Source organism: Anopheles stephensi, chromosome 2 (assembly GCF_013141755.1).
Source record: "Anopheles stephensi strain Indian chromosome 2, UCI_ANSTEP_V1.0, whole genome shotgun sequence".
Taxonomy (NCBI): domain Eukaryota; kingdom Metazoa; phylum Arthropoda; class Insecta; order Diptera; family Culicidae; genus Anopheles; species Anopheles stephensi.
The window spans coordinates 11,657,077-11,671,366 of NC_050202.1; the positions used below are offsets into that span (position 1 = coordinate 11,657,077).

At 44.1% G+C, this 14,290-nt stretch overlaps 2 protein-coding genes across 6 annotated transcripts in view; both read right to left on the reverse strand.

The window, feature by feature from the left end:
- LOC118503994 (calcium-transporting ATPase type 2C member 1) overlaps positions 1 to 14,290 on the reverse strand; it is a 62,616-nt gene that overhangs the window by 25,096 nt on the left and 23,230 nt on the right. The window lies entirely within an intron of this gene.
- Positions 8,870 to 11,742, reverse strand: LOC118504002 (carbohydrate sulfotransferase 11-like). Its single transcript, XM_036037958.1, has 2 exons — positions 10,027 to 11,742; positions 8,870 to 9,797 (listed from the first exon to the last, which is right to left on the reverse strand). Exons 1-2 carry the CDS (start codon positions 10,672 to 10,674, stop codon positions 9,360 to 9,362), a joined length of 1,086 nt encoding a protein of 361 aa, XP_035893851.1. The 5' UTR covers positions 10,675 to 11,742; the 3' UTR covers positions 8,870 to 9,359.

A 14,290-nucleotide genomic window follows, 5' to 3' on the forward strand; every position in this document is an offset into this window, starting at 1 on the left:
GGTTCTGTGTCAGGTGTAACGAGATAGTTAGAAGGAGGGGTAGGGGATTTATCCATCGGTTAGCAAACACACCCCTTTCACTCAAGACAGCTCGAAGACCTGACTACGGATGAAGTCTCACACCAGCCAGCAGTAGGTAGCAGTACAAGGGATTGATATCTTTTAGCCATATGCCGCACCAGCCGTCAGCCAGAACATCTTTAATGTTTTCCTTTTATCCGTAATACGCTGCGGGGCTTTTAAAGGTGTGCCATCGTTAGCGACGGTGGAATACGCGGAGGAAACGGGACCAAGATGCTGGTATTACCTTTTCCCAAAATTCTGATGGATTACTATGGAGCGTATTTTCTTTGCCTTTATTTTGTCTCCTCATTCATCCATACGAAGCAGCACGAAGGAAGTAAGGTTCAGGTCGAAAACCCTAACCTCAAACATGGGATTCGCTCGAGCATCCTCCAGTCGTACACGATGGATCCTGGCCTTTCCGCCCAGATACAACATCGTCAGCATAATTCGACGGCACCTTAACGAACTAAGCTGCCGGAAGGATCCTTTTCCATTTCGATGCAAAAGATGGGTAACCGCTTTCCCTCCCCAAAAAAACTGCTGCGGTAGCACACACCTGTTGGATGTGCTTCGGTAGAACACGCAGACGACATATTTCATTACTTGCTGCCAGCAGAACGGATGTCAACGCTCCTTCGACAGTGACAGTGAGTTCGGATTCTAGCCTCACACTTGGAGCCCTTCCACCAGCGTTCCAAGGTACGTTACGAACTTCAAACTGGAAATGAAGTTAACCCCCACGAGCTCCAAATGTTTGATAATGCCGCACCAAACAAAAAACTGAGGGTAGAAAACCCAAAATCAGACTGGGAATTACGGAACATTCATGTGTGTGTGTGGGTTGGTTAGCCGGCTTGAGTGCGTGTGTGTGTGTGTGTGTGTTGAGGGTCCGACATTTCTTGATAGAAGTAGAATTAGATGTAATTTTCGTCCCTCGCCCTTTTCCACATGCCTATCCAGCACTTTCTTACTACGTTTACACTGTACCGGGATGAAGTGTTGAAGTTGGTACAGAAAGTTACAACGAACCCGCCATTAGCAGCACACATTGCGCTGCCCCGGTAGGCGTCAATTTGTCATCACATTTATGCGCAAATCGCACAAAGCCGTGCTCGTCTGATTTTGGGTGCGAGTTCCCCCCCTCCAACCCCCAAAAAAGGGCATCCGACGATCGTGTCGGGGGTTTCGATAAAAAGGAAAGCACTTACAGCACTGACTGAGCAGAGATGAATGAAGCAGGTTGCTAATTTGAATATTTTATTAGATTCACGTGGATGTTGGAGGAAGGATATCAACTTGTGGAGCAAATTGCACATCTCCAATGTATCGATCGGGAATGGAGTTCATTGAACAGGACAGGCGTCTGACTAACGTTTCGCAAGACATTCACAACGCCAGTGCCCTTTTTGGCGTGTCAGATTTTATGCCCACGTTGACAGCAGCATACTTTTATTTAACAGCATGAAGCCTGCGAATGCCGCCTTTGCAAAGCGAACCGAATCGTAAACGGCCATAGAAAATGATTATTATCTCTTCCATCGAACGCAAGCAATTAATAGAAGACCTTCCGTGAAGTCGCACAACATACAGACATACGCGGGGGGGGGGGGGGGGGGGGGGGGGTCCGGAAAGATTTAATCCCAGTTTGATGAAAGCTGTTCTTTGAATGAAACGTCTTCAATGATTCTGCGGAAATTATTTTCTAAGGTGGAAAAAATATGAAGACAAGTAGAAAACAGATTTTTCTTTTCAGCCTCTACTTGCCGCTAGATGTTGGCTATTTTTTTTAATAAGCTAACTATTTTCGTCGATAAGAAGAATTTTCTCAAACATCGAAGGTATAAATGTATTTTACTCTAGACTCTGCTGACCAAGGACACCGATAAGTGCTACGACTGGACATGCGTCCAGCTTTCTTGAGTGCTCCAGTTTTCAAGAGATGTACTGAGAGATATTTTTGCCACCTTTGACTCAGAGGTTGAAGGATTGAATTTTCCTTCTGTAGTAGATTGATTGACAAGACGCCTTCTGAACAGACAGTCGAGGGTGACACTACCCCATCTACACGTCCAATCCTTTCCCAGAGGGGTGATTGAACCTTTGAAGTGCTTCAAAGCTGTCGCTGATGCTTGTTATCTTGGATCAAATGTCACCCGGCGACGCATCTGATCCGGCTCAACAAGTAAAAACAAACCCGAAGACAGCTTTTGGAGGCCGGTGTAGTAATGCAAACGACTCGATTGGTTGTTTGAATCTTTAATATTATAAGAAAAAAAAATATTTGTTTTCCTTGAAAAAGTATGTCACAGCAGTGACTCTGCAGCTTACTCAAGATTGTACATGAAAAGAAAGAAAATTGAAGCGGCTTCTATTTGTTGGTCCGGAGCGCATTATCTCTTTATGCTTCATTTCGATCCAACATGACCACTGGAAAGGCAAAGTAGAAAAACAATCCTTTTTTGTGCACAAACAGCATGCAATTCTATGCTATCACTCATCCACGCTGACAGGACGCCAGTAGCGGCCCATCGAGCTGATTGACTTTGCAAACATTCATTTCGCGACCCTAGGTCAGTATTGTACCGAGAGCCTTTTTTTTGCCCAACCCATAACAATAATATTGCAATCGAAACGGGTGCAAAATTTAATATAAAGCATAGCAGAAAAAACAAATATTATCAGTAACAAAATATGTCGGAATTTTGGGAGCGGCACCGACTTTTGAACGCGTAACAACAGTGGCGTTATCAAATTTCAATTGCCCAACTGAGGGGGGTTGAGGTGCCAATTCTCTCGACGATTCCTTGTTTTTGTTCGCTCAAAACGGTTCTGGTGCTACCGGGTAAAGAATGAATCTTTTTTTTATTATTAGTTCTTCCCATGGGAAGGCTATTTGGAGCAGGTGTTGTGATTGTAACGAGACCTACATACCAACAAGGGTCACGATCATCGCTACCTACTGAACAGTGATTGGTTTTTACTGTTTTGGTTTGTTTTACAGGACTTTGTTGTGAGTTGTCGAATACATTTATTTTAAGCTATTTGAATATTTTGTTGAAGTTAGCAGTAAAATATCACTACGATATTTTCAAATTCGAAATTGATTACCAACACATCTGTCGAACGCACTCGACTCGAAAACAATTGCATAAGAACAAACACCTCATTTACTGTGATATTTGATCCCTTTACTGATACGGGGCCGGTTACAATACTTTGCTTTACACCTCATTAGGCAGCGCGAACGCTCGAACGTGTGCGCATGCAAAATGTAATACCAGAACCTGTAGAACCGCATCGACTTATCATCGCCCCCTTCCAACACTGCGCAAGATGATGATGATGAAGCAAAATGTGCACAGCAGGGTAGTCACTCCACGAGCGCTACCCAACTGTAATCAATACCGTGTTCGCTTGCTCAGATTACAAGCTGTGCCGGCGGGAAAATGGGCAGCACACTTTGAATGCATCATTACCTCCATAAAACCCGGGATCGAACAAAAGTGCGAGCGATAGAAGCAGCATAACATTAAATTGAATCATCAAACTCCAAAAGCTCCCCTAGTATACTAACAGTGAATTTATAACTTAACAACAAAAAAAAAAGAAACACTTGTAATTTCATTTCAGAAAATCGTACCGGCGAAGCTGCCACTCGAGTGTTGGTTGAATGATCAATTCGATTAAAATCTCAACAAGGTTGGAAATTGGCATCCAACAAAACCCTGCTCCCACCCAGCGCAGACTATACCTGGGCTGAAATGCAAAACTGAATAATTAAAAAGGATAAAAGGAAGACGTCTGGCATAATGGCATAGTTAAGAGAGAGGGAGAGAGAGCCAGCGACACACTTGACAAAGTAGAGGTCCCTCGGAAATCGATTATCTTTGAGTAGGTATCAGCCTTGATGGCGTTCCATTTGTTGAGTAAAAATGATTGGACATGATTTGGTAATGAACTTTGCAGAAAACTTCATAAAGAACGGCCTGGCCGTATTGCTAGCTAATTGAAAATTATTTAATAAAAATTATGTATGTGCCTAATAATAAGGGTTGGGCGAAGATCAGTTGATAAGGCGATGTCATCAACTCGAGTGGCTACGGCGGCAGAAGTTACTACGTCGAAACAGTCAAACGATACGCCAACAGCGGCTATATGTGTACAGCAAGCTTAGTCGGTGACATTTAATTTGTCAAGTGTCGAGGTATCAAAGATTGTCCTATCTGCAATTACTAGCATTCTGCACCAATTTATAAGTTTATACTAATGAGTTGCACACTTAACTGTTCCACTATCTGTCATCTACTAAGCTTCCCTTTCACATGGCGCTTTTGTCATATTATCCGATCGGTTTGGACGTGACATCTGCCATCGTTACCTTAAAAGTTAATTATTTTGCCTTATCAATTGCAAAGCCCATGAATTAATGTCTTCATTAATAACATATTTAGCGTTCTCTTTACCAGCAATAACGGCCGATTCATTAATCATTCATAACATTAAGTTACCAAATCAATATTGCCGCCGTCGTGAACCGATGTACCTCAGTTCACATAAAGCTTTTCCCGAGGGACGGCGGACACCAGATGTAACAAATTAGCACCATTTTTACTGGCACCGACACCGCACTTCATTCTGAGTTCAGGATGGAACTCCATCCATCCGAAAACGACGAACGCAACAGATTGTTGTGACACACGCAGCAACATTACTCAATTGTCGGTAAAGCCCACTGACAACAGTCAGAGGCTATATTTTCGCACGCTTTTTTTCCTGCAATAAGTAACATAAAACGTATGACACATTGATATCCAGGGAAATAGGCCTGCGAAACAAGCCGTCGCCGGCGTCGTTTAGACAAAACAGTAAACGGCACGGCAAACCTGCCACTGTTTCCACTTCCGTTTCGCAAGCTGTTCTGCTTCCCTCTTGACACAATCGTTTACAAAGCGAGCAGTGAAAGTGCGATAAGAAGTACAATGGTATACAATTCTTCGTAGAGGCCTTCACGCACCTTCAAGAAAGAAAGGTAAAGAGAAGTCCATGTTTTTTATCAAGAACGAACGACTCAAACTCAACTGAATGTAAAGGAAAATCATGTCTCTAACGACACGCTCTGCGGTTTTGAAGTGTACTTCAGATATGAGCTGGAGCCATTGTTGAGTATTGGCTAGGGGAGGGAGAATGTGGGCCAGTGTACTGGAACATCAACATCAAGCAGACATTCGAAACGGTTTCCTAATGGTGGTTCCAACACTATCTATCAGCTGTCAGGTGTGATTGGAAGTGAAAGAGTAATAATAGACTAAAAGGGGTTCTAATTTAAGAATAGTAGAGTTTTGCGCCTAGTTCTTCTTCTCGTTCGAACATTAGGTGATTGGTTCTTTCATACAACTTTTTAATAGATTTCAATTAACTTCACTTGATACCTTTAACGGTAAAATTTTGAATAAGATTTATGCGCCTGATAGTATGCAATATATTTATTAGGTTCGGGGCGGACCGAACTGACGTGCCAGTCTTAACACGGCAGGACCGGGATTCGACTCCCATCCAGACCGCCTCCCCGTACGCAGAACTGGCTACTTTGCTATGGGTAAAAGCCAGAAATGACAGGCCATGACCTCACGAGGTTGTAGAGCCAATGAAGAAGAAGATGACTTTTGCCTCTATTGGTTAATTTAAAGATAACGACTAAAAATTGTAGCTTTAAGCCATTAGCCATCATAGGCCCCTATAGTCACAAAAATAGAAATCAATTGCATACTTTCAGGCGTTTTGAAGATCACTTGAAATATGTCATCTATTTTTGATCTGATATCTATTTTCGAATACATAAGGATCAGTGGAACGCCTTAGGCTTCATGACCTGCAGTGAGATGACCGGTTTCAGGCTGGAAAATAATCGAGATAAAATCTTTTATCTTAAATCGATAATAGATATAGAAATACAACAAATAATGATTGAAATGACAGCAAAGATACCACACTAAAAACCCCAAAAATACTGTATTTAATCACTCTTACTAAATAAAATATCCACACATTCCGAATCAATATCGGGACAAGTGTTTGGTAATATCGGGACAAGTGTAAGAAAAAAAAAACAAATCCGTTGCTTCATAAGTCTCAAATGTTCTGACACACGTTGATTGCATTTCATTTGTTTCTCTGCTGTGTTTTTTCGTTGCTCCCGTTCAGCTTGCTCAAAGATAGAAAAAGCGCAAGGCCAAGGTTTGCCTTCTGTATCCGATTGCATGGTTTGTTTCGTTTTTTGGTTGTGTGCTGTTGCTTTTATCCAAAATTCAATAAATGAAACGAACTATTGACGAAATATGTGCAAACGATACAAGCCCCCTGAGTTACGGACATCCATCGGATGGAGCAAGGGCAGGAAAAAATGCAATAACGAACGACAAAAAAATGAAAGGACACCAAACAGGGAAATGGACAAGTGATGTCATTCCGCAGTTGGCTTTGAATTCGGTTTACTGTTTCATTTTATTTACTTTTCCACTCAACGATTCCACCTTCGGTAAATTTGTATCCCCGTTTTTTTCCGGTGGCTACGATGTGAAGCACTTTTCAATATGCTGCCTGCCAAAGAGACGACCCGTCCAGAGATGGGATTGAATACTTCCGATATTCGTCGCCAGTCCGGTGGCCTGTTACGGAACGGAAGTAAAGCGAGGAGCAACAGAGCCGATTGTCGCATGCATGCTGTAGTTTGAATTGAATTCTTTTGACTAGCGCTTTTGAGGCCTAACATAGGAGATGGATACAGACAAAAATTTGATCAATCGATGCAGTGGTCGACCATGACACATAGCAAAAGCGTTTATTGGAAACTGGCCAAAGAAAATGGCCACTGTGACAAGTGGCACAGTTTTATGGGCTGGATGTTTGGTCATCAATGTGACTAACTTCAATACAGCAAGGCTCTATTTCCTTTGAGACTTAAATTTCTTTTACTGAGAACCAGTTCCAAATACACTACATCAGGAAATAGAATTGTATTTAAAAATGTCTTGTTCTCCCTCATGTCAGCAGCTCGATCTTGTCGTTGCCCAAAACTTCAGGCATTCCTACCAACAATTCAAAAACCCACCAGTATGCAGAACCACGTAACAACTATCTCGTCCAACCTGCACCGAAGCATGATGGATGAAGCATGTTCTCATGTACCACCAGCAACTCATGCGCAAGAAGTTTGCGAAACGGTGCGATGATGGCCACTGTTTCCCAACCAAACACATGACACGATAAAATCATGCCATCGCAATGCCCCGTTCGTTGCACCGACCGAAGATGCATCATTGTTCCGTGGACAGTTGTTTATTTTGATGTGCACACCGGACGGAACGGGAAACTGTTCAAACACACGTGTGCGCTGGGGCTGTGGGCTGGAGCCGTCACACCCCGACAGCATCCCTAAAAGATAGGAAAGTCATCAGCAGCCAACCCGACAACTGTTTCCCGAAAGATGTGGCACGCTGGTCAGTAAATTACAGTGCAACGTCACCACCACCACCACCACAACATTGTTGCACACGGACATGTTTAACAAGCGACGATGAGATTTGAATTTTCCGTCGGGCTGTGAATTTCCTTGCCGCGAATTCCATGCATGCTCACGGATGCAACATTGCTACATTCATCGTGGCTTTGAAGATGATGTATGCAATTCCGGTCCGGTGAGCAACGGCATGCGTTGAGCATAACATGAACTTTGAAGCTTCAAAATTTAATAAAGTCCTTTTAAGGTAAATATTTTTAAGACCGGTCAATCAACGCATGAAAAGAATAAACAGAAATATTCTCATAAAATCTAAAACAGATGAAGCTATTACGCATAATCGATTCCCGGCGCAGACAGCGTTCGATAAATATTTGCCCGCGGATTTGTCGCACCGTTTGGCCTTTAAACTATTGGCCGAGATGGTCGCGACGGCCCCGGTGCGTTATTAATCGTGTGTACATTTGCATAATCCGTTGATGGAAATTTGAGACGGAATCTTGTGGTGCGAGCGAGAACTCGAGAGGAGTTTGATGTGAATGACATTCATTAGGGGAGCACAAACAAACAGATATAATGGCGGAGCGAAGATTAAGAAGATTTGATTTAGATGGTTCCGAGTGTTTTGATAGCTTTGCTGAAAGGAATATAAATGATCGCCAGGCGGTTCGCATCATGCGTGGTGTTGGTGTTCCTCACACGGTAATATGGTAGAATGATTTACTGACAAAGCTACTGCTTTGTAATAATTAACTCCTTATGTCATTAAAATGTTTTACAGCTAAATTTATAAGACTTTTAAAATAGAAAACCTGTTTTGACACATGAATCATTCATAATAAAGTATTATGAAATAATATTCATAGCCAAGTGAACACTTTAAGGGTTAAGGGAACCGCCGGTAGCACACACCGGTGGCCAGACTAATCCTTCCCATAAAACCGTTTCCATATTTGAATGAACCATCATCATCATCGCCATCACCATGCTAAGCCCGCACCCAACGAACACGCAAATCCTTCGGTGGAACCGGTGGATTCGACAATTTTTCCGCACCAATTTGCATTTTCAGGGATTTGTGCAAAGCGGGGGTGCCCACGGCCATGGGCGGGTTGATGTTGTTGAAGTCTCTCTATTTCCTGCAAGTAAGCGTTTCCTGCCAAGGACGCGGAGACTACCGATTGTCATATGTACGACGATTCTGAGCCACGGCGTGCAGAACAATAGAGCGATCCCGTTAGTGAGAGTGTTGGTGCGTATGAAAGGAAAAGCTGAAGCACACTAGCATAATCGTTGCTCTTCAAGCGGGATGCCTATGAAAAGCCGTTTGTTTTTATTCATCTCTTATTGTTTTTTTTTTGTTAACTGTACGGCGAAGCATTTCATTATTGTCGGTTTAAATGAAAGCTCTGAAACGAGCTAGATCTTTGTCCTTAGCATCTCTTCTAACTTAAAATTCAAATCCGCATCATTTTAGATGGTTCCTTTTAATTTTTTGAGCAACTGTTTCAAACTCCACTTGGCTTACTTCTAGGGTTGGTTGTTGGGTGCATTGCGCCTGAAAGTATGCAATTACATGCTTCACGCTTATTTTACCCTAAACTCGCAGAATAACACATTGCACACCTCCAGACCGCACCGCATAGAGTAACAAAAATCACGCGTGTAACATAATACCCTTTTATTACATACCTTACTACCTAAACGAGATGTATCGCGAACCTCATCTAAAACCTACAGCCCACTCTCTTAACATCACAGTTTCACCCTGCGTGATTCAATCCGTCCCGTACATCGCAAAGTAGTGGCTCGCGTCGTACTGAAACAATCGAAAATCTAGCTCGTACCGGCGATACAATCGCTCGAACTGTTCCTTCGTCAGTTCCGCCAACCGGTCAATCGTGGAGGCGTTGCGGTGTAAAGTGTCACCCGGCGCGCGATGATGATTAACATTCAGACGATGTCCCTCGAATGCGTTGCCGCTCCGTGCATTATCATAATTATCCGCACCGGTGGTTACGTTCGCCAGCCGGAGAAGGTGCGCCACGTCCCGGTCGTACGTTTCCAGCTTGATGATTACGGTCGGCTGCAGGAAGCAGGGATCGCACAGATTGTAGTAAGTGTTCCAGTGTGGATCGAGCACGTTGGTGCGACGGAGCACAAATTCGGTGAAGTCGCTGAAGCTCGGTACCGGCGGCGGCGTGGCGGTACCATTCTGTCCACGCAAGTCGGTCAGAAAACACGCAAAGAATAAAAGACATTGTCAGTAAATATAGTTTCACGTTTTTTTTGGGGCGACCAACAGCTCTTCCGCGTGTTGTGCGGGCCGTGTGAGGGCCTACGGGTTAGGTTGGAAAAGCATTGTCAGCATTTTCGAATGCTAATTAGTCCACGCCATTCAGCAACTCCGAATCAAACAAACGGAGGAAATAAATCAATCCTACCTCGGCTGTGCCTGCGGGCGCGTCCACGCCGTACACCTCGCGAAAGATAAACCGCCGGAGGTTACGATAGTTATCACTCTGCGGCCGCACGATCAGATCCTCGTACGCACTGACGAACCGATCCATTGGATCACGCACCAACAGAAATCGGATCGCTGGCAACGCGACGTTCTGCTTCATTTGTTCCACGTCGGCACGTGTCGGCACGGGATAGTACATTCGCGCCAGTGCCTTCATATCTCGTGCTGCCTGGGCGATCTTATCGCGCGAAACACCCGCCCAGCGGTTGAACTGATACATCCAACTGCTGGACGCTACTTTGCTTATCGAACACCAAAGCATTTGGAACCGGGGTTGATAAAAGTAGTTATAGTACAGGGACTGTGGTTTTGAAGTTCGTGCACCTGACGCCGACTGGTTCGTGCCGTGCGTTAGAATCGTTTGACACTGTTCCCGCAGATGATTCGAACGCTCCTGCATGATCTCTTCGACCGACTGTTCGTAAGGCAGTGGCCAGGGTAATACTAGCACTAGCACACAAATCACCAAACTGCCCACTGCACTCCATCGCAACACACTGCCAACAGTGACCGGGTTATTGGGAGCTGCAAAACTGCTTGCACGCCGCCGACCACCGATAGCTCCCATCGATCTTCGCAACAGCGTTAGCTGAACACAGAGCCCTGTGCTTCGCTCCGAGCTGTCAGCAAGAGAGATGTGTCTTCAACACCTTCCCGAACACCACTGAAGACCGGTTCGGGGACGGATCCGCACAGCCGAAAATCTAGCCAAACAGCTGTGAACACAATGGAAGATCCCACATCTCCGAACTCGCGGTCCCGAATGAAGGAGCTTTCCTTCCCCCTTTCGTTGTGGCTTCCCTAACGACGCAACACACAACTTCAAACTTCGAAAAAATAAACATCAATAAACAAACGCCTCTAGGCCATTACCGGGTACACATGTGTGCGAGCTCGCACACCCGATCGTGCGTCCATCATATTCCGTGGTGTGCGCTTATGGGGAAGAAGTCGCGTGTGCCAGAAAAAGCTCTCGTTAACGTTATTCAAATCGCGCTAACGAACGCAAACGACCTGAAGACGACGATGACGGACGCGACGGATACAATCATAATAAAAAAAATGCTTTGCCCCCCCGTGCCGGGGAAAACTTGTGGTGCATTGTATGGTGGTGGTGCGATACCGATCGTGATCGATAGTTTACTTAGCTGTTTTTACTTTACCTTGCCACCATTCTCGAGCGAGCCAAGGAATAATGTAACCAAAATCGATACAAATTGATGAACGTTACATGGCAATAGGTAAGGAGAGGATCGGGCAAAAAAGCGTTACAACCAATCAAAAAGCGGTACGTTACGCGTTTTTTTATGTGGGGTGGTTTAAAATTGCCTAAATTCACTGTGTTGTGCGTGTCGATGGTTTTTGTTGTTGTGCGGTTTTGTGATAATTTAAATAATCATTTAAAAACACATTTTTGAAGGACCGAACCTGAAATTACAACACAACGCCGTGTCAAATTTAATGGCATTACGAGGCGAATCTAATTAGCGCTGAATGGATGTGCGATGGAGCGCGTGGGGTAATCAAAAGTGACTAATTTTTACGGATGACAATCATTCAAAGGGGTATCGGCGGACTATACGCTACTCGCAGTGTTTGGGCTCGAGTTTTAGCACTAAGAAAACAAAAGTTGGACGCGTGACTTGATAAAATTTACATAATACTAGATAAAAAATATGAAAAATAAATCTATTTTTATCTATAGCCATGGATTGATATCGAATATCTTTTTTAAAATGCCTTTAATGTCGTTTATCGAACATATTACATATGGCAGTTTTACTGCAGATGGCGTTACGAATGTCACACATAAACGTCAAACTTCGGTCGAAAACTAAGTAAACGTTTGCTTAACTTCGTCTGTGCAATGACAAATATTAAATTATATACAGAAGGAAGCAAACATTGATTAATAATAATATTTGTATGTATAGATGTTGTCTGACTTCATCAAGAATATTCTATATTCTATTCATTTACAGTATATTACTTATGGGTGGTCCGGTCGTGGAGCCAACAATAGCGCAGGTCTCCATACGTCAAAACCGGGGTTCAAATACCATCCGAACCCGTTCCCCCGTAGTAAGGACTGACCATCCAACTAAGTGATATGATTAAGTCTAGAAGACCTGAAATTGGCAGACATTACCTTAGCGATCGTAACACCAAGAAGAGATAGAGAGATATTACTTAACACACTTATCTGCAGATGGCGTTTTCAGCATTGATAGAGTTATAATAACTAATATTAAAATGGGTGGTCAGGTGGCCGAGGCGACAGCGGCGCCGGTCTTCACACGGCAGGACCGGCGTTCAAACCTCATCCAGACCGCCTCCCTGTACGTAAGGCTGACTACTTTACTATGGGTAAAAATAAGTCACAGAAAGCCAGAAATGGCAGGCCGAACCCTCTCGAGGTTGTAGTGCCAAGGAAGAAGAAGAAAAAAGGTTGGTCGCCATTTAAATTTTGATAATTTAATATTCTTCAAAAAAACAATCGATAATAACATGTTTTGCCTTAAAAGAAGATAATTGTGAAATGGCTCTAAGTAAAAAACACTAATAAATAATGCCAAGTAGAAGGCAATCCTAACGTCTTGTTGAAAACCATCCAATAATTGCTGGTAAATTATGGGCCACAGCCAATTTAACGCAATACATTAAACGAAACCCGACCCGCCTTCCTGCTAATGTGATTTTCGACTGCGAGAGCCTGTTGGCTGCCGCCCTCGGTACGCGTTGCAGCAGGTTGTTAAATTGCTTTGGTAAAATTTTCAACCACACCAAGGCGGGGTGGGAAACAATTTACAGTCCTACCATGGGGCCACATGCCCATAGAAAAATAGAAACCATGTCACTTGATGCAGCTTCCAACGGGAGGCCTATCAAAGACGGTACCACGAAGCATGAGGATGCCTGTTTTCCCACGCCTTTACACAGCACAGCATCTAGCCTGGAAGGAGCAACTTTCCTGTTGCCAAGAAATGTCGTAGAAAGCACCATCTTGCACCACACCCCAGCAGCTCAAAGGAAATAGTACCGCAAGACTTCGTTATTGTTTGCGTTTGCTGGGTGCGTGTGAGCGGGGGGTTCTTCTTGAGGCGTCGTCGTCTTCAAGCGCTTGTAACTTGCTGTATACTGTTGTGTGAAAGTCTTGCTTCTGGTATCGCCACACACATTCTCTCCTAACCAGGCCGAACGCTTTCCCATTATAAAACGTCCATCGGTGGTGCCAATACACGGGGGGGTGGTTTGTGCATGTGCATCGGTAGTTCCCAGCGGTACTCCCATGTTTGTTTCTGTCTGATGCCATTTTCTGCCACCACACCCCAGAACGTAAATTCGATCCGAAAGATTCTATTGTTTGTACCCGCATACCCGGTTGCTGTCTCCGTTGCTGGCTCTGTCGGGGAATAGTTAGCGAATCTCCAGTGCATTAAGGCCGAGCTTTACTGCCGGCGAGCAATAAATCTTTCACATGAGATTTTCTGGCCAATTTTCAGGACACGGCACATGCACGCGGTAGAGGCGTGTGGCCGATGGTACAACGGTGTGTACGGTAAGTATTATACCATCAGCCTGAGTACACTTTTGAATCAACTCTGAAAACTCTGTACCAGTTCCAGCTGAAAGTGGCATAGCTTAATGCATCTTGACGCACTCTTCTTGGTTTAAACAACAACTGAGGAGCGTTGTACGGGTTTGAGAGCCAGTACTGATTGCACGAAGGAAGCCAGAAGCAAGAGAACTCTCTTGATGAGTTGAAGTTGCTCGGAAAGCGGGGATACACACATGAACGTTTTGAATTGCAGGTGAACGAATCCTTACCAGTGGAAAAGCTTCATTTATCGTAGCGCACCAGATGTGCTGGAGCTTGGCGAACATATAATTGATTTTAAAGCAATCTATTATTGATTCGTGTAAAGCTAGGGATGTAACATTTGGCGCCAGACGAGTAGTACGGTCCTTTGAGCATCGCTAACACCCTGCAAAAGCTTGGGCAAATCCATGGATGATGGCAGAATGCCGTTTGGGAAAAGCGCTTGTGTTGAAGCCCCAGAGTAACACGACACCTGCATTGTACGCCCGGGTTTCCGGTACACTACTGCTGCAGCAGGATCGCCAGTGGTTTAATTATGAAACCCACCCGCTGTTGAAATTCCAATACTCACACACCACAACAT

Bases quoted from the DNA above. Each gene is read 5' to 3' on its own strand.
- LOC118504002 (XM_036037958.1), bottom strand. From the start codon at position 10,674: ATGGGAGCTATCGGTGGTCGGCGGCGTGCAAGCAGTTTTGCAGCTCCC. The intron at 9,798-10,026 runs GTAGGATTGATT...TTGCGTGGACAG, and splicing joins CGCCCGCAGGCACAGCCGAG to AATGGTACCGCCACGCCGCC.